The 23924-nt window shown below is 37.0% G+C and overlaps 1 protein-coding gene across 5 annotated transcripts in view; it reads left to right on the plus strand.

The window, feature by feature from the left end:
* The window catches only part of ssh1a (slingshot protein phosphatase 1a), a 51381-nt gene that overhangs the window by 22840 nt on the left and 4617 nt on the right, over window positions 1-23924 (plus strand). For 2 of the 5 annotated variants that reach the window (XM_048187068.1, XM_048187070.1), the window contains exons 3-14: window positions 10758-10858; window positions 18313-18377; window positions 19221-19342; window positions 19465-19533; window positions 19770-19835; window positions 20742-20936; window positions 21066-21159; window positions 21406-21534; window positions 21943-21989; window positions 22321-22467; window positions 22566-22766; window positions 23191-23884. In XM_048187068.1, the coding sequence (XP_048043025.1) occupies window positions 10758-10858; window positions 18313-18377; window positions 19221-19342; window positions 19465-19533; window positions 19770-19835; window positions 20742-20936; window positions 21066-21159; window positions 21406-21534; window positions 21943-21989; window positions 22321-22467; window positions 22566-22766; window positions 23191-23884 (1930 nt within the window). Of the gene's footprint in view, window positions 1-3588; window positions 5481-10757; window positions 10859-15785; window positions 15989-17084; window positions 17198-18312; window positions 18378-19220; window positions 19343-19464; window positions 19534-19769; window positions 19836-20741; window positions 20937-21065; window positions 21160-21405; window positions 21535-21942; window positions 21990-22320; window positions 22468-22565; window positions 22767-23190; window positions 23885-23924 lie in introns of those variants that run through there. The other 3 variants (XM_048187072.1, XM_048187071.1, XM_048187069.1) reach the window with 3 other exon arrangements.

The following is a 23924-nucleotide window of genomic DNA, read 5'->3' on the forward strand; positions in this document are numbered from 1 at the left end:
CCAAATTACAGGTTGGCAAAAATTACTTTAGAAAGATTGCAGCATTCATTATTTAAAATAAAATAAAAATAATGATACTGGCATCTTTCTAAAGTCATTTTATTTTTGATAACAGTAAAATGGCTCTTTTCTTTAAATCACGTTCTATTACAAGTGCACAAACTGCATGAACATGCATGTATTCTTGGGATTAGAGTATGTTCAAGATCCTTCGGACCAAGGCCGGTGCATGTGGCAATTCGGATGATTAATAAGGAGGCGGTGCAAATACAGGCATGTGGCCAATAGATTGAAGAACACTGATGTAATATGCAATTCATCATTCTCGTCTTGACACCTGAGAAAAGACTGGTTCACTGTTTGCCCCCTCCCTCCTTTTGTCCCTCATTTTTCCTCCGTTGCTCAGCAAAGATATAATAGAAATGTTATGTAACATCTGCTCCCAGAAAAGAAGCTTTTAATCTTTGTATGCCTGTTTGTGCAGAAAAGCGACCATAGCACTTTTGTGTACCAGTGCAGTCTCAGCACACTGGAATAATCCAGTGAACACACACCTTACGATATACACACATACACGCCTGATCTGCTTAGAGCTCCACATGCAGGCGTCCTGAATCAGGACACCTGTCAGGTGTTCTGGAGTTCGCCTGATAGTGTTGCCATGGTTATGCTGAGTCACATGGGAAGCTCCGTAAGTGTGGTCATATGCTCCATTACTTGCCATGTCAAAGCGTGAGCAAATAGGGCTAATCTGCTTAGGATATATCATGATGTATTTAAACGTTCACACACATGCCATATATATTGCAGTAGCACATATGCCCAAGAAAGGAGAAGGTTTGGCTAAGTACTACAGGCCCATCTGTTGTAATCTACAAGAGGATTTCGTAAAGAAGTAGGGGATATTTTAGCTCAATAGAACTTCTGTTCAATAAACTTTAAAGGAAGTTTACATAATTTGAGATAAGAAAAAGCAAGAGTGATATTCTGAAAAACAATGTTTAAAGTTATTATCATTCAACTTAAAAGTTTAGTTCACCCAAAAATGAAATTTCTGCCATTAAATTACTCACCCTCATGTTGTTCCAAACCCGTAAGACCTTTGGTCATCTTTGGAACACAAATAAGATATTTTTGATGAAATCAGAGAGGTTTTTTTTGTCCCCCATAGAAAACAGCGTAATTACCTCATACAAGGTCCAGAAAAGTAGTACATTGTTAAAATAGTCAATGTGACTACAGTGGTTCAACCTTAATAAAACAAAACAAAAATAACTTTATTCAACAATTTCTTCTCTTGTGAATAAAAACAGAATGCAGTGATGTGGAAGTTTCAAATTTCAATATTTTATTCAGAATACAATATAGATGACATATCAAATGTTTAAACTGAGAAAATGTATCATTAAGGCTAAAATAAGTTGATTTTAAATTTCATGGCATCAACACATCTCAAAAAAGTTGGGACAAGGCCATGTTTACCATCCCCTCTTCTTTTTATAACAGTCTGCAAACATCTGGGGACTGAGGAGACAAGTTGCTCAAGTTTAGGAAAAGGAATGTTGTCCCATTCTTGTCTAATACAGGCTTCTAATTGCTCAACTGTCTTAGGTCTTCTTTGTCGCATCTTCCTCTTTATGATGCGCCAAATGTTTTCTATGGGTGAAAGATCTGGACTGCAGGCTGGCCATTTCAGTACCCGGATCCTCCTCCTACACAGCCATGATGTTGTAATTGATGCAGTATGTGGTCTGGCATTGTCATGTTGGAAAATGCAAGGACTTCCCTGAAAGAGACGACGTCTGTGAGCATATGTTGTTCTAGAACTTGGATATACCTTTCAGCATTGATGGTGCCTTTCCAGATGCGTAAGCTACCCATGCCACACGCACTCATGCAACCCAATACCATCAGAGATGCAAGCTTCTGAACTGAGCGCTGATAACTTGGGTTGTCCTTGTCCTCTTTAGTCCGGATGACATAGCGTCCCAGTTTTCCAAAAAGAGCTTCAAATTTTGATTCCTCTGACCACAGAACAGTTTTCCACTTTGCCACAGTCCATTTTAAATGAGCCTTGGCCCAGAGAAAACGCCTGCGCTTCTGGATCATGTTTAGATATGGCTTCTTTTTTGACCTATAGAGTTTTAGCCGGCAACGGCGAATGGCACAGTGGATTGTGTTCACCGACAATGTTTTCTGGAAGTATTCCTGAGCCCATGTTGTGATTTCCATTACAGTAGCATTCCTGTATGTGATGCAGTGCCGTCTAAGGGCCCGAAGATCACGGGCATCCCGTATGGTTTTCCGGCCTTGACCCTTATGCACAGAGATTGTTCCAGATTCTCTGAATCTTTGGATGATATTATGCACTGTAGATGATGATAACTTCAAACTCTTTGCAATTTTTCTCTGAGAAACTCCTTTCTGATATTGCTCCACTATTTTTCACTGCAGCATTGGGGGAATTGTTGATCCTCTGCCCATCTTGACTTCTGAGAGACACTGCCACTCTGAGAGGCTCTTTTTATACCCAATCATGTTGCCAATTGACCTAATAAGTTGCAAATTGGTCCTTCAGCTGTTCCTTATATGTACATTTAACTTTTTCCAGCCTCTTATTGCTACCTGTCCTAACTTTTTTGGAATGTGTAGCTCTCATGAAATCCAAAATGAGCCAATATTTGGCATGACATTTCAAAATGTCTCACTTTCAACATTTGATATGTTATCTATATTCTATTGTGAATAAAATAAAAGTTTATGAGATTTATAAATCATTGCATTCTTTTTTATTCACAATTTGTACAGTGTCCCAACTTTTTTGGAATCGGGTTTGTATGTGGTAATTATGTTGCTTTTTATTGAGGATAAAAAAAAACCTCTGATTTCATCAAAAATAATCTTAATTTGTGTTCTGAAGATAAACAAAGGTCTTACGGATTTACAAACATATCAACCCATTCTTGCCATCTAACAAATGAATAGTTGAGGAGTGTCCCAGGTTCAATGCAAGGCTTCTGTGGCATGTTATCTTTGCATAGAAAACAATTTAATCTTTCCCCTAAATTTGTAAGAACAAACATATTAAACCCTAGAAGTTCCCACATGAGTTCTGTTGGTAATGCATGACTATACTGGAAAAATCATTTTCTTAATCAGTATTTTTATTTATTTATTTATTTTTGCTGTTTTCCAATTAAATATACGTATAACATGTTAAATTTACTTAAGAAGAAAAATAGTTTCTTGGGACTTCTTTTAAAGAATACAGTACGCTACCATTCTAAAGTTTGGGGTCGGTAAGGTTTTGAAATGCTCTCTTGAAATACTTTCTTTCTTGAAACTCTCTTCTTAACATAAGTAAAAAAGTTTCTTATGTTCACAAAGGCTGTATTTTGATCCACAATATTATTGTTTTTACTGTATTTCTGAATATTATTACAATTTAGAATAACTTTTCTATATAATTTTTTTCTATATAAAGTTTTCTATAGAATAAGTTTTCTTTTTTAATATATTTTAATATGTAATTTATTCCTCTGATGGCAAAACTGAATCATTTTTATTTGATTATGCTTCGGGAAAAAAAAAAAAAAATCAAGTTATGTTTTCTGAAAAGAAGTCCCAAACTATTCAAAGATGTTTAGATCACTTTACTGGAAAACAGGAGAAAAATATGTATTAAGAAAATAATTTTTTACAGTGTAGTTTATCTGCCTAGAACAATTGTCCCACCTACAAAAAGATGATTTACACTATAGCTTACAAGTGAGTGTTTAATGATATTCTTCTGCTCTCATTTCTGAGGGAATCCTCTGCAATTCTTTGTCCCATACCGGCTTCCATGATAAGTTCTTTACTGCATGGTTTCTGCTTCTGAGGGACAAGTCAAAGTTATTTTTAGTGCTAATTGACAGCATTCCATTTGTATTGAACCTCGAACATTCTTTTAAAGAGTGTAACCTGGCAGCATTTTATTTGTTTTCTGTTTTTATTTTTGTTTTTTCATGGATCTTGTCTTACCAATCCAGAAAGTCAAAATTCCCAATGCCCTTTAGTAAGTCCTATTCTCTTGGCTTCTTTCATTATTTTAGATGGCTCTCTTCATCTCCCTGTCTGTTCATCCTTCCTTCCTTCTTAAATATCTCCCCCTCCCCCTTTTTTGTAGATTTCCCCCCAGCTATTTCTGTTCCTTGGTGTCTCAGTTTACTCTTTGTCCTTTTTAATCTGCTTTTAGACAGAAAGAGTCAACCTTTTTCATCTGAGTACTGCTTCATCATTTGTCCTTGCCTGTGTGTGTGTGTGTGTGTGTATGTGTGAGAGAGACCCAGAACTCTGTCCTTCTCAGTCAAGCCACAGTGTTGACAGGCAAGATAATGGAGTACAGACGGTCATCCAGGATCTACACTTACTGCAGTCTACTTGGGACAATCAAGGGGGGAGCTCATCCCCCATCTCCTAATGAGATTTTGAAGAAGCTTTCCTGGTTCATCTGACAGCAGCAGACACAGCCGCCCATGCTTAGCCCATGTGAGGATGGCACACAGAGGATTCTGGGACATATCATTTTAGGGCGTGGCAAGCATTAAGGAGCCCCAACTAAGAAGATCATACATTTGTTCCAGTTGTTAGTAGCCAGTAGTTTTTTTTTTTTTCTTCTTGTTCCTTCCTTTTGTCTGACTGAATATCTTTAGGAACAAGAACAAGATTCTCTTTTTACTCCTGGGATCCTTTATATTTTTTTCCCCTCAATTTCTCTCGTTTTGTTTCTGTCAGATTTAAGCTGTATTATTTTTCCAAGAGAGACACCAGGATCTCTGTGCCTGCTAGGCATTTTGCAGTATCATAGCTGTTTGGAGTGCTCTACATTGAAAAAAATTGGTATTTGTTGCAATTTTCCCTCAGAAATTGCAAACAATCACATTGAAACCGCAAGTAACACATTGAATTAAACGTTAAATTTTGAAGTAGAAAAACTGAAATAGTATTTTCTTGTAAAACATACTCCAATAATATTTATTTACAACTTAGAAAAGTTGTTTTTTACAGTGTAATTTCACAGGAGAGATCTCATAATTTGCACACACAAAGTTCCTCATCCCGTCCTGTTTAACTGCAAGAGAAGGGAACAGGTTTTTCCTCCTCTCTCTATTTACCGACACACACACACACACACACACACACACAGAGCGAGAAGGAGTGCGTCAGTAGGAACTCGCTCACACACTCTCAGACAGCGTCAGACCGAGGTAGGGGCTGCAGATGCACTCCTCCTCTCCTCTGCATGCTGTTTTTCTCCCTCTGCTGTAAGCGACTGGAGATCTGACCGAAGCGTGCTGCTGCAGACCGGGTGAGGGAGAGCTCCCTGCAGCCAGCAGCAGGATGCATCTGGTTGTGGATTCCTGTCAGGAAGTTGTGCTGAAGATGCTACCGTACTTTGTGGATAATGCATTCGTCACACAGAGCCAGATCTACCACATGTGAGTGAACCAAGGAATTGGTGCAGGAGACTTAAGTGAAATCAGCATTGATGTGGATTGCAGTGCTGTTTATGTCTTTGATTGATTGTGACTCATGGCATGTACAGTAAGATCTAAAAGTCGTAAAATCAGATTCCGATTCTAATTTTCAATTTGGAAATTAACAGAATTTTTTAGGATTTTGATGTAAAGTGAATGTGAAATATATATTATTCTGTACTGTTTCTAGTCACTTATTAAATAAGCATATTTGTGACTTTGATAATCAATTCTTTGTACAGACGGTCACATGGATCATTCTCAAACCGATCTGGAGAACATGATCATCAGGTTTTACACAAACTTATGGAATTTATCCAGCTTGAGTGCTGCTGTCATTAAAGTAAAAAGGAAACAAATCAACTACTAAGACATTATGTTAATTGCTAATTAATCATCTGAAAATTGTGTCAGTTTAACTTTTCAGTCAAATGTACAGTTTGGGGTCTGTAAATTTGTAATGTTTTTAGTCTCACCAAGGCTGCAGTTATTTGACCAAAAATGCATGATCCTTTACAAATCATTCTAAAATGCTGATCTAGCTGAACTAGCTGCTCAAGAAACATTTCTTATCAATGTTGAAAGCACTTGTGCTGCTCGTGATATACTTTTTTTTCCCAGGATAATTTGATTAATGGAAAGATTGAAATAGGACAGTATGGTGAGTGAGAAGTGTAGGACAGAGGTGGAAACATCAACCTGGACTACAGGAGATGTGTGACCCAGTTATAGCTGCTCTCAACATTCATGCATATCTCATATTTATCTGAGGTCTGAAGATGAGTACTGGTTCGATCTTACATGTGTGTTTGTTTTTTATGTTGGTCACATTTGCTTTGACCTGTAAAATCTGGTCTTGCCACATCAGAAACTTTCTTTTTATTTGCTCTTATGTAAGAGCGATTAGTGTTACCTGAGAGGTAGTGATGTTTGCATATTTGAATGAAAGGCATGCGGGTTGTCCAATTTTGAGTTTTATATTTGCTCTAGGTTGTGTTTGAAAAGCATACTGTGCGTTACATAAGAGTGGACATACCACTCCTGCAGATGGTCTTTTCCAAAATACTATCAGATGGAGATGATGCTGGGCCAAATAAATCATTACCTTCAGAGGAATTTACTGACTATGTGAAGTTGTTAAGCCTGGATGTGTACTTGATACTGTGCTTTACTGTGATATGGAAAGTATTTTGGCTTATGCATGTAGAAAACGACTAAGAGTTTATTAAAAAGTTGGCCCTCTATAGGGTGAGCATATATTGCAACCATTTTAATGTACTTTTATTTGCCTATGTCCTGTGGTTCGCGTGACACTAACGTGAAACCAGACTTCATTCGCCCCAATGAAAAGCATATTTGCACTGTCTGAATCATTCCCCATCCACTATGTAGTGCACTATGTTCCATTCAACATGTAGAAAATAGTAATGTGTGAATAAGTGACCAATTTCAGCCGCAGCTTCAGGATCTATATATTGTCAAAGTCCCTTTAAGACAAGTCATTTCACTTGGCGGCCATCTTTGAAATGCCTCTCGGGCATCTAAGTGCAGCTCCTATCTCCTATCAGCGATTGGCTCTTATTTAGAAGGCGGGACTTATTCCACTATATTGCGCGCTTCACTTTCTCCCATTCAAAACATACGAGTGACACGTCTTGTGTTATTCTGTAGTCTTTGATATAGTGTAGGGTGGGATGCTTCAGATTCTAGAGAGCATTTGATTGGACAGAAAATATGATGAGAAGCTGAAGTGCAGAGTGATGTCATCAAAATCATTTATCCATATTGGCGGAAGTGAGAGACTAAGTTTTGAATGCTTTTATCTTCTAAATGCAAATTTTGTCATTGTTTTGGAGCACACTAGCTTATAGATAACAGTAAGGCAAACATATTCATCAACATAAATACTAAAAGCCAAAAAACTTCAATTTTGACTTTAACCAATTAACAGGTTTGTACTGTAGTCTTTTTATGTAAAAAAACAAAAAAACAAGCTACGTTTTGTTCACCCAAAAGTGAAATTTTTCTCCCGTCGTTCCACACCCTTAAGGCCTTCGTTCATCTTCGGAACACAAATTAAGATATTTTTGATGAAATCCGAGAGGTATCTGACTCCTCAATAGACATCAATTTAACCACCACTTTTAAGGTCCAGAAAGGTACTAAAGACATTGTTAAAATAGCCCATGTGACTGCTGATGCAGGAGCTGGCCAATAATGAGTTGCCGTTCTGACACAGAACCTGGAAGCGCTGAACGTAAACAGCATAAGAGAATGACACAGAAGAGAGGATATTGTTGAGCAAAGTCATTATTATTTTGTTTTTGCGCACAAAAAAGTATTCTTGTCGCTTCATAAAATTAAGGTTGAACCACTGCAGTCACGTGGAGTATTTTAACAATGTCTTTAGTACCTTTCTGGACCTTGAAAGTGGTGGTTAAATTGCTGTCTATTGAGGCATCAGGCAGCTCTCGGATTTCATCAAAAATATCTTAATTTGTGTTCCAAAGATGAATGAAGGTCTTAGAGGTGTGGAACGACATGAGGGTGAGTAATTAATGACAGAGTTTTCATTTTTGGGTGAACTCTTTAAGTCAATTTCTATGACATTCATCAGGAAAATAAGTTGACAAGTTTATATTTTTGCTGTAGTTTTGATTCCAGAATTTCTACCAAAAGGCTGCCATTCTACACCAGGTACCAAGTATCCATCTGGGGCCGACTCTAAACGTACAAGTGAAACGTGGACAGAGACGTTTTAGAGCTGTTACTCACATCATAATTACACCCTTGGAGATGAGCGTATTCTGCTCAGGGCTTGTGTATCGTCATTTTCTGCTGTCTCTCTCACAGTCATAACTCAATCCATCAGCCCAACGGTGCTGAGCTGCTTCCAGCCTTCACATAAATCGCTCTGAGGGGCGGACAGAGAGAGAACACAGCAGGGAGAGAAGAAACAAAAGAGAGGAGGATTGAAACAAAAGCCACTGTGATCCGCTGACACCCTCGAGGCCTTTGGAGGGAGGGTGAGAAAGTTAAAGAGGGGAATAAGAGAAAGGGAGGAGGAGGAAATAGGAGAGAAATAAAGAGAAGGGTGGGGTGGGGGCACAATGCGAGTTTTGTTGCTGGTTGCTTATCATGTGATGGTTGTTCCTCTGAATACTGAGACACTGGAAGTCCAGTCAGGAAAATGAGAGGGATGAGTCAGCAGAGGGTCACAGCCACAGCAGGGCGAGAAAACAATGTGACCCCGAAATATTTTGCCTGCCTAGAGCATGATAGTTTTGTGTAGCCACTCCTAAATAGCCAGTCAGTGGTCATTCTGAATGTACGCTTCTATTATCTAGCTTTCCAGTTTGACGCTCTACATTTCATACTTTGTTGCATCTGTGCGTTTAAGAAAGGGATAATTTTACTTTACTTGTATTAAGTTTGACATAGTAAAATGAACCATTTATTTGAAATTAAATTAAATGAGATTATAGATTAGTGAAGGGATGTGCAAAATTACATTTTCAAAATTGTTGACCCCTTGGGTTGTCTGAATTATTAGTCAACTAGTTAGTCTTAAAGAAGCTCATAATAATTATGGTCTATTGACTATTTAACATGAATTCTGTGTGTTTGCCTTAGTGATCCACTGATATCTAGTTTTTAGTTTTTTCGGTTATGGTATCTAGAGAGAACAATGGCCACTGGCCAACATATTGCAATGTAATTGGGCTGTATTCACACCAAAGCAGAATACATTTGTCAGTCGATTACAGTTCTGTTCACAAACAGTTAACTTGTAAAAGAAAATGACAACCTTATTCTGTAACTAATGTGATTGCCTAACATTTTCAAGAGAGTAAGAGTGATTTAGAGAGCATGTTTAGATGGTGTGTGCTGCATGAATGGAGCCACAATCAACAACTAGTTGCCTGATAAGTCATTGACATGCATGTGTACTTTGCAGCAGTGGTGTAGCAAGTCAGCCCTGGGCCCATATGCAAAAAATGTTAACGGGCCCCCTCGGTTGAAATTGTGTTCCAGGGGACGGGCCCCCAATCCATCCGGGCCCGTATGCACATGCATAACCTGCATACACAGACGCTACGCCACTGCTTTGCAGTTTGTTATGTGATTGTCAAGCACTAATTTTATGGCCATCAATACTCAGGTTATGAGTTATGAATTTAGGGATGAAGTGCAATACAAAATCTTGATATTTACCATCAAGTAAATATGAGACAAGAGTGTTTTCATTACAGCTCAGTTGCTTCTCTGCAAGTTATTGAGCACATTTCTCACCATACCAGCTGTAGTCCTGTCTTTTCCCAGCACCGAGTTTCCATTAAAGCTTACTTGTGCCACAGTGCATTAGAATAATAGTGAGCCTCAGGTGGTTCACATTTCTATGAGTGTGTTTAACTGCATGTGAGGCTAATTACTGCCCCACCTGAAATCACAGACCTGAAGCACCTGTCGTGAGCATACGGGTGAGCGGTGGTGAGATGGGTTGTATAACATGCAAAATTTAACCCAGAGGATTAAAGATGCGCAGTCATAGGTCATTCACAATGTGTTTTGTTTTCATGTGGAACGAATGGACACATAGCCATATGTATTTATCAGAAATGTTGTACAGAATCTTTTTATTTTCACTGACTAAGCTTTTTAAATTAGATTATTGACATCATGTCAGTTTTAATTTTATAGTGCTTTTCATCATACTTGCACATGATGAAATATACTTGAAATATACTGTATATTTGTAGACCAATGTTGAAAAGTTGAGAATTAAAAAAAAAAAAATTAATACTTTTGTTTTGCAATGATGCATTAAATTGATCAAAAGCGACGGTCACATTTATGTTACAAAATATTTCATATAAATACTATTTTTTTCGACCTTCTCTGCAGCAAAGAGCAATTTTTTTTTTCTAATTTAGCAATTTTTTGAATGTTAGTGTATTATATGAATCAGTGGACTCAATGTTTTAAAAAAAGAAAAGAAAAGAAAAGAAAAGAAAAGAAAAGAAAAGAAAAGAAAAGAAAAGAAAAGAAGAAGAATCTATGAGTGGAGGAAGAGAAACCCACATGCTTTTGCTAAATCCAAATCCACAACTTTTTGTTCTTGTGGGTTTTGTTGTATTGCATTGTGTTAACTGTCATGCAAGCATGTTTTGTTCAATTGTTGCCGTTGTTTCTCACATTCTCTCCTCTCTACCCTTTCTTTCCCTCCATCTTTTACAGTCTAAGTGAGAGCTTCTTCATGGTCAAGGGGGCCGCACTGTTTTTGCAGCAGGGCAGTTGTCCACAGGGTCAGAGAGGTCATCCTCACCACAAACATGCAGGTCAGTCCATGCATGCACTTGAATGGGATAAAATCCGTCTCCTTCCTCGCATCGCACATCAGTGTGTTCCTGAATTTATATAAGCAAGCCAAATGGTTGTCAAATATACTTGAATTTTAATCACTGTACTGGTGATGTTTAGCACACAGAATTGCTCACTGTTATTTGAGTCAACCTGTATTACTTCAGGGCCTATATTACCAATTTTTCAAATCTTAAGTGAAGAATTAAGATTAAGAAAGTTTCTGTAATATAGCCCCAGATGTGTTTCTGCAATTTTATGTTACAGACAATAACAGTTGGATTTATGATGTTTTGGTGGAAATTATGGTTACTATAGTAATTTTTGTAAGGGTGACTTTGTTTTCTACCTGCTGCGTCTGTCGTGAATTTAGAAATTCTGCAGCAGATGCTGTCCGGCTGATGGACAGACTCGGTGCTGGCTAAGCGTGTCCCAGACAAGTGTGTGTGTGTGTTTGTGTTTGGATTAGCCAGATTAGCAGTTTAGCTCAGCACATTGGGACTGTGGGAACATCACTTCTTATAGACAGGCCGCACAGAATGGGTTTTATGTGGTTTATGATGCACATACTGAATGTGTTAAAATTAAACTGTTTGTACACTTTTTTTCCTTACTCTAAACTTTTTAAATTAAATTTATATAATATTTTAGTGTTTTGAATTATTTAATTATATTATTTAATTTTGTTTTTACTTTTTGTCTCTAATTTATGGGAACTTTGACACCAGAAAGGAACATATACTGTAGGTAGAGAGGCTGTCTGTATAGGCAAATACTTTACGTTGAATTTAGTGTAACTATATATTAAAACATAGCAAACAATAGTGGAGCTTGTTTTCTCATTATATGTGATAAGCTGTCACAATCTGCCTGTTACACAACCTATTATAGGTAAATGGAAACAGTTATGACAAAACAATTCATGAAATGGCAGAAATGTTAAAAGATAATATACAAAAAAATATAAAACCATTGTTTTTGCCAACATACAGTACAGTCCAAAAGTTTGGAACCACTAAGATTTTTAATGTTTTTAAAAGAAGTTTCGTCTGCTCACCAAGGCTACATTTATTTAATTAAAAATACAGTAAAAAAACAGTAATATTGTGAAATATTATTACAATTTAAAATAACTGTTTTCTATTTGAATATATTTCACAAAGTAATTTATTCTTGTGATGGCAAAGCTGTTGTGATTTTCAGCATCATTACTCCAGTCTTCAGTATCACATGATCCTTCAGAAATCATTCTAATATGCTGATCTGCTGCTCAAGAAACATTTAATGTGTACAATTGTACAAAATATTTGTGTACAATATTTTTTTTCAGGATTATTTGATGAATAGAAAGTTCAAAAGAACAGTGTTTATCTGAAATCTAATCTTTTGTAACATTATAAATGTCTTTACTGCCACTTTTGATTGATTTAATGCATCCTTGCTGAATAAAAGTATTCATTTCTTTAATTTCTTTTCAAAAAAATAAAAATAAAAATTCTTACTGACCCCAAACTTTTGAACGGTAGTGTATAATGCTACAGAAGCTTTGTATTTCAGATAAATGCTGTTCTTTTGAACTTTCTATTCATCAAGGAATCCTGAAAAAAAAACAATGTTTTCAACATTGAAAATAATCATAAATGATTATTGAGCAACAAATCAGCATATTAGAATGATTTCTGAAGGATCATTTGACACTGAAGACTGGAGTAACGATGCTGAAAATTCAGCTTTGCATCACAGGAATAAATTACTTTGTCAAATATATTTAAATAGTACACAGTTATTTTAAATTGTAATAATATTTCACAATATTACTGTTTTTTACTGTATTTTTAATTAAATAAATGTAGCCTTGGTGAGCAGACGAAACTTCTTTTAAAAACATTAAAAATCTTAGTGGTTCCAAACTTTTGGACTGTACTGTACGTTGTAATTTATACATGTATAACTTGTTGTTACACCTTGCCCCCCAAAAATGATATCTTTAGGTTAAGTTCTACCTAGAGTATATAGATGAGAAATAATGTTTACACTTTACAATACTGTCTAATTTGTTAACATTGGTAAATGCATTAGCTAACATGAACTAACAATGAGCAATATATATTTTTAAAGTATTTAATAGTCTTTGTTAATGGTAGATAGATAGTAAAAATATAATTGTTCATTGTTTATGTTAGCTAGTAAAAGCTAGCCAGCTAGCTAGACCTGTTTGGGTAAACCTCACTTCCCTGATCTCAAGAGGTGCACTAGCAACAGACACTAGAGGCTGCGGTCTTTAGTGTCCTTGTTAGTGTGCTTGCCTTCCATGCTGGAAATGCCAGTTCGAATCCTGCTCAGATAGTGCAGATAGAACCAGAAGGGGTTACATTTGGTGCCATGACCCGGATGGGACCCGGAAACCTCACTCACCTGATCTCAAGAGGCAAACTAGCGACTGACGCTGGAGACTGCGGCCTTTAGCGTCCTTGTTAGCGTGTGTGCTTCCTATGCTGGAGACACCGGTTTGAATCCCGCTCGGAGTGGGTCAAGTAAGACCGGTTACATTAGTTCACGGTGCATTAACGAGTGTCAACAAATACAGCTTTTGATTTTAAAAATATATTAGTAAATGTTGAATTTAACATTGACTAATAAATGCTATATTTATATTGTTTATTCCTAGTTCATGTTAACTAATGTAGTTAACTAATGTTAACAAATAAAACTTTATTGTAAAGTGTTACTAAGTTAATATATACCATTGTGGATTTGAGTTCACTTCTTTAGCAAACAAATATTACAAAAAATATAATGACGATGAAATTTTAGTTTGGAAGACAGAACTCACCGTTTTTGTCTACAGTAGTTTAAAACTACAATATGAAACCACTGCTAGAAAAACAAGCATTTGTGCAATTTATCTGACACATTTAATCAATCAATGAACGAGTATCACCACAGCAACAACGCAAACACAAATGCAACAACAACAGCGTCCTAGACGCTGTCTGGCACCTTCTAACACGTGTGACACGTTGAATTTATTAAACATGCTAATTTAAAGGACGTGTTACTGCTAAATATAAGGGTGTACATTTGCTCCGGGAGAATTGAATCTGTTATGAGAGAAACTAAACACCATGCAGACACAACAAGCCCTCAGGCTTTATGCGCTGACTATCTCGCCATGCTTTCAGACAGCTTTTCATATCACAGCAGGTTTAGACTGAATTTTTTTTTCTTGACCCCTCATATCATCTGATATTATCAAGCATCTGTTTTGTCAGTTGGCTAATATTATGCTGTCGTCTTGTCGGGATGTGAGGTTTCGATCTGATGTGTCAGGAAGTGCTAATCACAGGCGAGTTAATGCAGGTTTGACGAGTGGTTTTGTTTTTACATAGTCTGACCTCAGGACATGAAGGGTTTGTGCTTCGCTTGAGTCATGAGCTTTTTGTGAAATGTGAGAATAGTAACTCATATGCCCATCAATCACAAGATGAACAAGACAAACGCTTCCTATAAAGTGACTTATGCAGACAGTCTAGAAGATCTGGAATTAGATTACAAGAATTATATCATTTGAAAAACTTCGATTGCATCACAGCACTCGGTGGAAAAGTCAGCTGTCTCCATTGAGAAAAAGCGGATGTCTGTGTTAGACAACTAGACGATGCAAGGTTTCTCTTCCTCAGTAGCAGTCTAGGTACAAAATGTTCTCTGACAGTAAGAATAACTCAGCTTTTTTCTCAATAAGACCTTCTCACAGTTTAACAGTTATTCATGAGGCATTTCCTTGGTACTCATTCTAAATGTAAATCAATCTCTAAAGTATCTTCTCTTTAAATGTTTTTGCATTTAGATGTTAGTGACATAGATTTCTATTTATTTTGGTCCTGTTAGGTTTTTTTTTTTGTTTTTTTGACGTCATCAGTCACATCTATTTGCATTCTCATGGTGCCAGGAGCCAGACAGTCTAAAATAGTATCAGCTGTGATGTATTAAACACTGTCCAACTTCCTAAACCAAGATACATTACACCATAAATATTTGCAAATGGATTCGCACCTGCACCGCTTGTCTTTCTGGGAAATGCAGAGTGAAATAATGAGATAAAAGAAAAGTTCTTTAGAGGTCCAAGTAAAACACAAAGGAAATTAAAGGGGTGATATTATGAGGAATTACATTTCTCTTAATTAAATAATTCAGTGCTTAAGATATACCTGTACACTACCGTTCATAAGTTTTGCGTCGGTATGATTTTTTTAAAATGTTTTTGAAAGAAGACTAATTATAATTATCTAATTAATCACTATTTAAATAAACTGTTCTTTCTCCCTCTCTCTCTCTCTCTCTCTCTCTCTCTCTCTCTATATATATATATATATATATATATATATATATATATATATATATATATATATATATATATATATATAATATTTAAAAATTATTCCTGTGATGGCAAAGCTGAATTTTCAGCAGTCATTTCTAGTCTTCATTTGAAATAGAAATATATAGAAAATTGTATTAATGTCTTTACTGTCAGTTTTGATCAATTTAATGCATCCTTGCTGAAAAAAAATTGTTAAACAGAGATAAAAGTGCTGTGTCTGTAAGATCCCTTAAACAAATATGCTCACAACAATTCCATTCATCTTATTGACACATCATGACAAAAACCGTGAAATTAAACGATGAATCACTGCCAAAATCTTAACCGTTGGAGAAAGCTATGTGTCAAACTGTGCTCAGTCAGTCAGAATAATTATTAAACTAATAGCTCATGCAGAAATGCAAATTCTGTCCTGATTTACTCATCCTCATGTTGGTCCAAACCTGCAAGACTTTCTTCAGTAAAGAAAAAGAATTTTTTTTTTGTAAATGATGTGCTGGTCGTTCTTTTATGTGCTCTTACAGTGAATTGGGACCGGACTTTTAAGCTTGAAAGAAGGACGCAACAAAAGTGATCCGTATGACTGAGAGAAGCAGCAATGTCAACAATTTGTGAATGAATCAAACTTGAGTTGCTTCACATAAGCAGTCTGTTCAAGAGTTGGACTGTTCTGGCTCTGGAATCCTGATTTGATCACAATTATTCTTCAGTTAACAACAGTGTGCAGGTGGGGAAGATTATCAGTGAATAATAAGTTAAAGGTGCCCTAGAATTAAATATTGAAGTTATATTGGCATAGTTGAATAACAAGAGTTCAGTACATGGAAAAGACATACACTGAGTTTCAAACTCCATTGTTTCCTCCTCCTTATATAAATCTCATTTGTTTAAAAGACCTCCAAAGAACAGGCAAATCTCAACATAACACCAACTGTTACATAACAGTCTGGGTGTACGCCCCCAATATTTGCATATGCCAACCCATGATCAAGCCATTAGACAAGGGCAGAACGTCTGGATGTGCACAGCTGAATCATCAGACTAGGTAAGCAAGCAAGAACAATGGCGAAAAATGGCAGATGGAGCAATAATAACTGACATGATCCATGATATCATGATATTTTTAGTGATATTTGTGAATTGTCTTTCTAAATGTTTCGTTAGCATGTTGCTAATGTACTGTTAAATGTGGTTAAAGTTACCATCGTTTCTTAGTGTATTCACAGAGACAAGAGCCGTCGCTACTTTCATTTTTAAACACTTGCAGTCTGTATAATGCATAAACACAACTTCATTCTTTATAAATCTCTCCAACAGTGTGTAATGTTAGCTTTAGCCACGGAGCACAGCCTCAAACTCATTCAGACTCAAATGTAAACATCCAAATAAATACTATACTTACATGATCCAATGTATGCAAGCAGCATGCATGACGAACATCTTGTAAAGATCCATTTTGAGGGTTATATTAGCTGTGTGAACTTTGTTTATGCTGTTCAAGGCAAGCGCGAGCTCCGGGGGCGGGGGAGCACGATAATTAAAGGGGCCGCAACCTATATATCGGTGCATAGTTAATGATGCCCCAAAATAGGCAGTTAAAAAATTAATTAAAAAAAAAATCTATGGGGTATTTTGAGCTGAAACTTCACAGACACATTCAGGGGACACCTTAGACTTATATTACATCTTTTAAAAAGAAGTTCTAGGGCACCTTTAAATATCTGTCTTTTTGTGCTGCGTATGATTTCAGAAGACTTGCATTATAAGTTTTTATGTTACTTTTATGTTACAGTTTTTATGGTACTTTTGTTTCTGTTTTGAAGCTTTGGATCCCTATTCATTAAAATTGCATGGAGGGAAAAAGACCTGTACAAAATTCTACAAAAATCTTGTTTTATGTTTCATGGAACTCAAACAAGTTTGTAACAACATGAATGTGAGTAAAAGATGATGAAATTGTTTTGTTTTTTTGTGAGTAAACTATTCCTTTAATGAAGATTCTCAAAATCTTGTATGAATTTGTTCAAAGCTGTGCTCTGGGATCCTGTGCTGCCTTAGTGATTCCTTTACATATCAGTTTTTATCAGATAAGCATGTAAAGTTATGTAAATTCTTGTCACAGAGACCCAGAGGACCAAGAGGTTTGTTTTGTTGGACGAGTAAACATTCCCCTTCTTTTCATACTTGTCCCAAATGCAAAGCAGCCAATAAACCGTAGAGAACATCATCTGTTTTGTTGGGTATACATGACGAGATTTGGCTCTTAATCTGAGTTTATTTGGATTTCACATTTCTGGCTTTGTTCTGAACCTCCTCGTACACTTTGATTGGCCTCCCACATGTCCCACACCAGTTACATCATAGTTTCATTGATCCTGCCAAAGCATACAAGAGTAGGAGGAGGTTTGTTTGGGTAGGAACACACCACAGTCAGAGGTCAGAGGAGTTAGTCTGTCTGTGTTAAAGAGGAGAATGAAATGTAAACAGATCTTGTGTATTCAAGACTTGGTATCTCTTATTAACTTGAATCAAAAGGGGCGGGGCTAGAATATGACTGTCAGGTTGTCAGATTTATTATTATTGATGCCAGTGTTGCACATAGGCACTTATTTGCACATACCTTACAATGCAGCCGAAAGTCACTTATTCATGTCAGACTTTATCATTTAATTAAATAGGATTATCTGAGACATGTAAACACAAGAAACAATTAATTTTTCATATCACAAAGAACATTTTCTCTGCGTTACCTTTGTGCATTTAGATACTTGTACTCTGGAATGTTGTAATATAAGCAGAGCTATAAGAACGTTAATCAAAAGCATACCATTGTCTTCCCGCCCAACACTTCAAGACTGATTCGTATCTCATTCTTCTTGGCTCTCATGCTCTTATAAATCTTTGTTCACTCCTGACTTTCATGGCATCACTTTTAAGTCAGCTAGTTTATTTTTATGGCTGTTTTTCTTTATTAGATTTTTTTATATGGGTTTGAAACATCAACAGACATCATGGTTTTGTTTGGATTGTAACGATGGTTTCTTTCAACAGGTGACTTACCTCAGCATCTACAGGTAATGATCAACATTCTTCGCTCTGAGGACCGCATCAAACTGGTGAGAGAACACACACACACACACACACACACACACACACACACACACACACACACACACACACACTGTCAATGACTAACATTTTGACAGTAAGTCGGGCTGAATGGGTTTTATTGTCAAAGTTTTGCCTGAAGCTTTTTTTCTTTTGCTGTTTTTTTAAGGCATGTTTAAATATCTTACTAGCATTTTCAGAGGGTTCCATGGTAAAATATACTAATACAAGTGTCAATCACATATGACATGTTAAGTACTATGCATGCAGCTGCATTTGTCTTCAAAATGAAAGTTCTGTCATTATTAACTAAACCTCATAACATTCCAAACCCAACAAAACAGGAGCATTTTGAAATATCTGTGACTGGTGGTGGCATCATAAAAGTGGATTTTGAAACTGAAACTGTGACAAAGAGAGAGATTTTTTTTTTTTTTTTATCATTATTCTATATTGGAAATTTTCCTTTCTGGTATAGCTCTCAAATATGACATCAATGACTTTGATCACAACAACCTATGTTGTTCAGGGTCAAATAACATTGAGTGTCATTTTTGCAGTCTTTTTGAGAGCTCCAATGGATCGTCATTGATAAGAAATGTCAAGTTTCAGTCTGTTCCTCACACAAAGCAATAATACTGTATGACTAAAACTGTTCAAAGAAAAAAAAAACATTTGGAAAGACATGGGTGAGTGAATAATGACTGAATTTTCATTTTCAGGTGATCTATTTTTGTAAGACAATTCAGTACTTTAATATGTTTAATATATTTTAATATATTATTTAATATTAATTTAATATATGGGCACTGTTTTTGCATTAAACAATGTATATCAACTGTGATGTGCAGGCGGTGCGGCTAGAGAGCGCATGGTCAGACCGCGTGCGGTACATGGTGGTAGTCTACACAAATGGCCGTCAAGACACTGAGGAAAACATCTTGCTGGGGATGGACTTTAGCAACAAAGACAGGTGACTTCAATCAAATCAATACAGTTTACTATGTGTCATCAAACAGATGAGTTTAGGAGTTTGTTTCCTCCTGCAGAGACATTACAGGACATAAAATAAGGGTGTTTTTCTTTCATTCACAGTAAGAACTGCTCTATTGGGATGGTGCTGCCACTGTGGAGTGACACCAAGATTCATTTAGATGGTGATGGGTGAGTACTGCCCCCTCTGGGAATGAAGAGGAAATGCTGCTGCTGCTGCTGGTCACTTCAGCATTTGATGCACAGATCTAGATGGCAAAAAAACCTTTTTGATTTGATTTGTCCACTGAAAATAAAGTCAATGACAATATTAATAAGCATTCATTATTTTTATTGTTATTTATAGAGGTTGTAGTTCTTTTATGACGTACGGTGGCCTTAGTTAACCTCTCTTCTCATGTCTCCAGGGGCTTCAGTGTGACTACCGCCAGTCGCACGCACATCTTCAAACCGGTGTCAGTCCAGGCCATGTGGTGAGAAAACAAAATCAATAACTTATGTACTAGAGCAATTTAAACTCACATTTTAGAAATTTCAGTCTGAAGTATATGCTGACATATAAAATGATTTTGTTGTCATGTTCAAAAATGGGTCGGCTTGGGTCCCTTTTTACCAGTTTTACTTGTTAAATATGTGTTTAAGAGGTCATTTAAATGCTTTATTTAACCTAAAGCTCTCAAACAACTTTAAAAAAAATCATTCAGAACTGTTATTTCCAGTCTTTCATGTTGTTATTTATCCTACAATCAGCTCACTTAATCAGGTGACAAGTTAAATAGTTTTTTTTCCAGCCACTGTCTAGTTGGCTGGGGGAATTTATGCACTTGTTTGTTACTTGGGTAGAAAAAAAAACAGCTCCTTGGGGGGTTGAAGATGACATGAGTGGACTGTTTTTCAAATGTTCACAGGTGCTTTGGGAGTTTGACATCCTTAAATATAATAGAGCGCCACACTGCCATCTGGTGACCCTTTCAAACAAGTACTGTGGCAGCCATGTTTAAAATTACACCTTTATTTACCAATATATGAAACTATGGTATTTACATGGATCTCCAATGTACTGTCCAAAAAACACAGTAATACCATGGTACTTTTTGGTACTTATTGGTTAGTGAACAGAAGTTATAAGTATATATATTTCCCAAAACAAATGAGCCTGGAAACGCTTTTAATCAACTGAGATTAGTGGTTTGTTTCACCGGTGTCACTTTTTAACTAAATTTGAGACATTGTTTGATCCTTTTTAAGATTAAACATTCTTTTATTGTTAAGCCATAGCATATGGACCCCAAAAAGAGATAGAAAATCTCATCGTGATCATTTACACTGATGGCACAAGTCTCTTCATCTTGCTCACCTTTAACCTCTTCTTCCTTCAGGTCTGCATTGCAGATTTTACACAAGGCGTGTGAGGTGTCACGAAGGTACAACTATTTCCCCGGTGGCATTGCGCTCACATGGACAGGGTACTACGAGAGCTGTATTGGCTCTGAACAGAGCTGCATCAATGAGTGGAATGCCATGCAGGACCTGGAAACACTGCGACCAGACTCTCCTGCAGTCTTTTTTGACAAGTGAGTGCAAACCCTTAAGAGACATTGGCACTTGTGAAACCTACAAGCAAATTTAATTCACCCTTCACCTTGAAATGATGCTCTTTCTTGAACCCTCAATCTAGATTGTGTTCTATTTCTGTTTCTCAGGCCAACAGAGAGGGAGAGAACAGAATGTCTAATCAAATCCAAACTCAGGAGTATCATGATGTGCCAGGACCTTGAAAATGTCACGTCCAAAGAGGTCAGCAGGAAATGCAGAAAGTGCATAAATACGCAGTTACACACTGACATACTGAGTGATATGTCACGGCTCAAAATCATAAGTGGTCACAGGAGAAACATTTGAGACACGTTGCTACCAGCATCCTGTAATGTGTCTCAGATGACCTTTTGTGATCAGATTTCAGGAGTCTGATCTTAATAGCAGGTGTGGGTAGGGTGTATAACAGAACAATTGTTGAGACTTAATGATGTGTGTTTTCCTTAGATTCGCAATGAGCTGGAACAACACATGAACCGCAACCTGAAAGAGTACAAAGAGTTCATAGACAATGAGATGCTACTTATTCTTGGACAGATGGACAAAGCCACTCTCATCTTTGACCACCTTTATCTGGTTAGTGCTGCTTTTATCAGACCCCCCACCTTATTCCCCCTTTTTTATTGATTCTGTTGTATAATAATGAGTGAATCGCCTCTCCCCCAGCTCACCCTACCCCAAAATTCCTTCCCTTTATTTATTTATAATTGCTAATTAAAAAATGTAGTAAAAAAATTATTATTTATCTGAAATATAAATCACATCAAATAATCAATTGGCTAAATAAGTACAAATAAAATGCCAGTAAAAGCTAAGGAAATACAGAAGCACTGGTTTGATAAGAAGTTTGACAAAGAAATCAGTTTTAATTTATTTATGTAAAGCTTGTTAGTTCTGTAGAAGAGCAGATGGTATTTGTCATAAATGTGGCACTAAATGCCAATTTCCCTAAAAAGCCAGTGATTTGCATCATTCATTTTTCAGGGTTCTGAATGGAACGCTTCTAATCTAGAGGAACTTCAGGAAACTGGGTGAGTTTTACCTTTTACTGACATCCACAGTTTGTTTTTCTGCCAATCTGTAGATTTTTCTCAAGATACTGCTTCTGTAAATGGGTTAATGTTAGGTAAATGTGAAAGTTTAAGGTGAGTATGTATCATATCACCTCTTAAAGAGCAACATTTTCTCCTGTTTCAGCTAAAGTGCAGAGTAAAGCCATCAAAGCTGTTTTTTACAGCAAGCACATGGTGTAGTTTAGTACCTGGTGTAAGGAACAAGAATAAACTTGCATGCATATGGATTTCTATTGTTGTCCAGATGTAATTTATGGGATCTCTTCATTTGAATTCATTGCTCTTTTAGGGTGGGCTACATCTTAAATGTTACAAGGGAAATAGATAACTTTTTCCCAGGAACATTCTGCTACCACAACATCCGAGTGTACGATGACGAGGCCACAGACTTACTGGCTCACTGGAATGAGACCTACAACTTCATTGTCAAAGCAAAGTAAGGCACTATTTTAGATTTTTATCTTAAAAAAAATACTTTTCTCTTTCCTGATGACTTTTCACACCTTCCGTGCTGTTTTGTTTTATAATTTGCAGAAAGAATCAATCCAAATGCTTGGTTCACTGTAAGATGGGCGTAAGCCGCTCGGCCTCTACTGTAATAGCATATGCAATGAAAGAGAATGGCTGGTCTCTGGAGAAAGCATATAACTTCGTCAAACAGAAGCGCAGTATCACCCGTCCCAATGCCAGCTTCATGAGACAGCTGGCAGAGTATGAGGGCATACTGGATGCCAGGTAAAAGAAAAATTTCCTTTTGTATTGTAATCTGGTATGTGTATTTCTAGTTGAAGTTCACTCAAAAAAAAAAAAATAAATAAATAAATCAGCCATTATTTATTTGTACACATTTCTTCTGTGTACCACAAAAGAAGATATTTTGAAAGATATCTCTGTTTTTTTGTTTTGTTCATACAATGAAAGACTCCCATTGTATAAACAAGAAACATTCTTCCCTTTATTATTTATAAATTAAGTAATTATAAATAAATATTTATCTAAAATAATTGATCCGAAATATTAAAAAAAGATGACATTAAATCGATTAATCAAAGAAACATTCTTTCTTGAAACTATCTTCTTTTCTGTTTTGGAGAAGAAAGCAGTCACACAGGTTTGGAACAACATATGTTTTAACGCTTTCTGTCTTTTTTCCTTTCAGTAAGCAGCGTCATAACCGCCTGTGGCATCCTGATTCAGATTGCGATCACCCTGAATGCCAGCAAGCTGCTTCCCCTTGCTGTGTAAATGCAGAGACTGTGGATCACATCACCCCTGACCCCACAAATCCCAGGGTCACCGTATGCTGTGAGCCTACCGCCCACTCCTCTCCAGTTAGCCTAGATCTTGACCCCAGCCACCCGCAAAACTACCACTACTACTTCCGCCGCCTGTCAGACTCGGCCCTCGACAGCAACCCTTCCACACCTGTCCATGCACCGCCTCTGGTGGACGTAGATCGTGTCTACATCGAGGTTGCCGATGTGGAGCAAGATGCGCTTCTTGACGATGAAACCTTCGAGGGTCGCGACGGCCTTCATTTGCCCCATTTTGGTGTCCCAGAAGAGGGCATGGCCGCTCAGACCTGTTCTAGAGGGGCGGAGCCTCTGGAGGAACTACGTTTACGTTTGGAGTTCAGCACGGTGGAGGAGGAGGATGAAGAGGAGGCTCAGAAAGAGCAAGCAGAAATGGAGGCGTTAGCAGAGGGAGTGAAGAGAGGAGATGGGAATGAGGGAGGAAGGAAGGATAGTGAGGAGTTGTCAAACGAAAAGGGGATTGATCTTGAAAGTCTAAACCATCTGTGCAATGAGAACTCCAACAACAATAACCACCTCAGATCACATCAAAATCTCACTGTGAGTTACTTAGATGATTGCACAAAGTATTAGTACCATT

Source organism: Megalobrama amblycephala, linkage group LG4 (genome assembly GCF_018812025.1).
Source record: "Megalobrama amblycephala isolate DHTTF-2021 linkage group LG4, ASM1881202v1, whole genome shotgun sequence".
NCBI lineage: Eukaryota > Metazoa > Chordata > Actinopteri > Cypriniformes > Xenocyprididae > Megalobrama > Megalobrama amblycephala.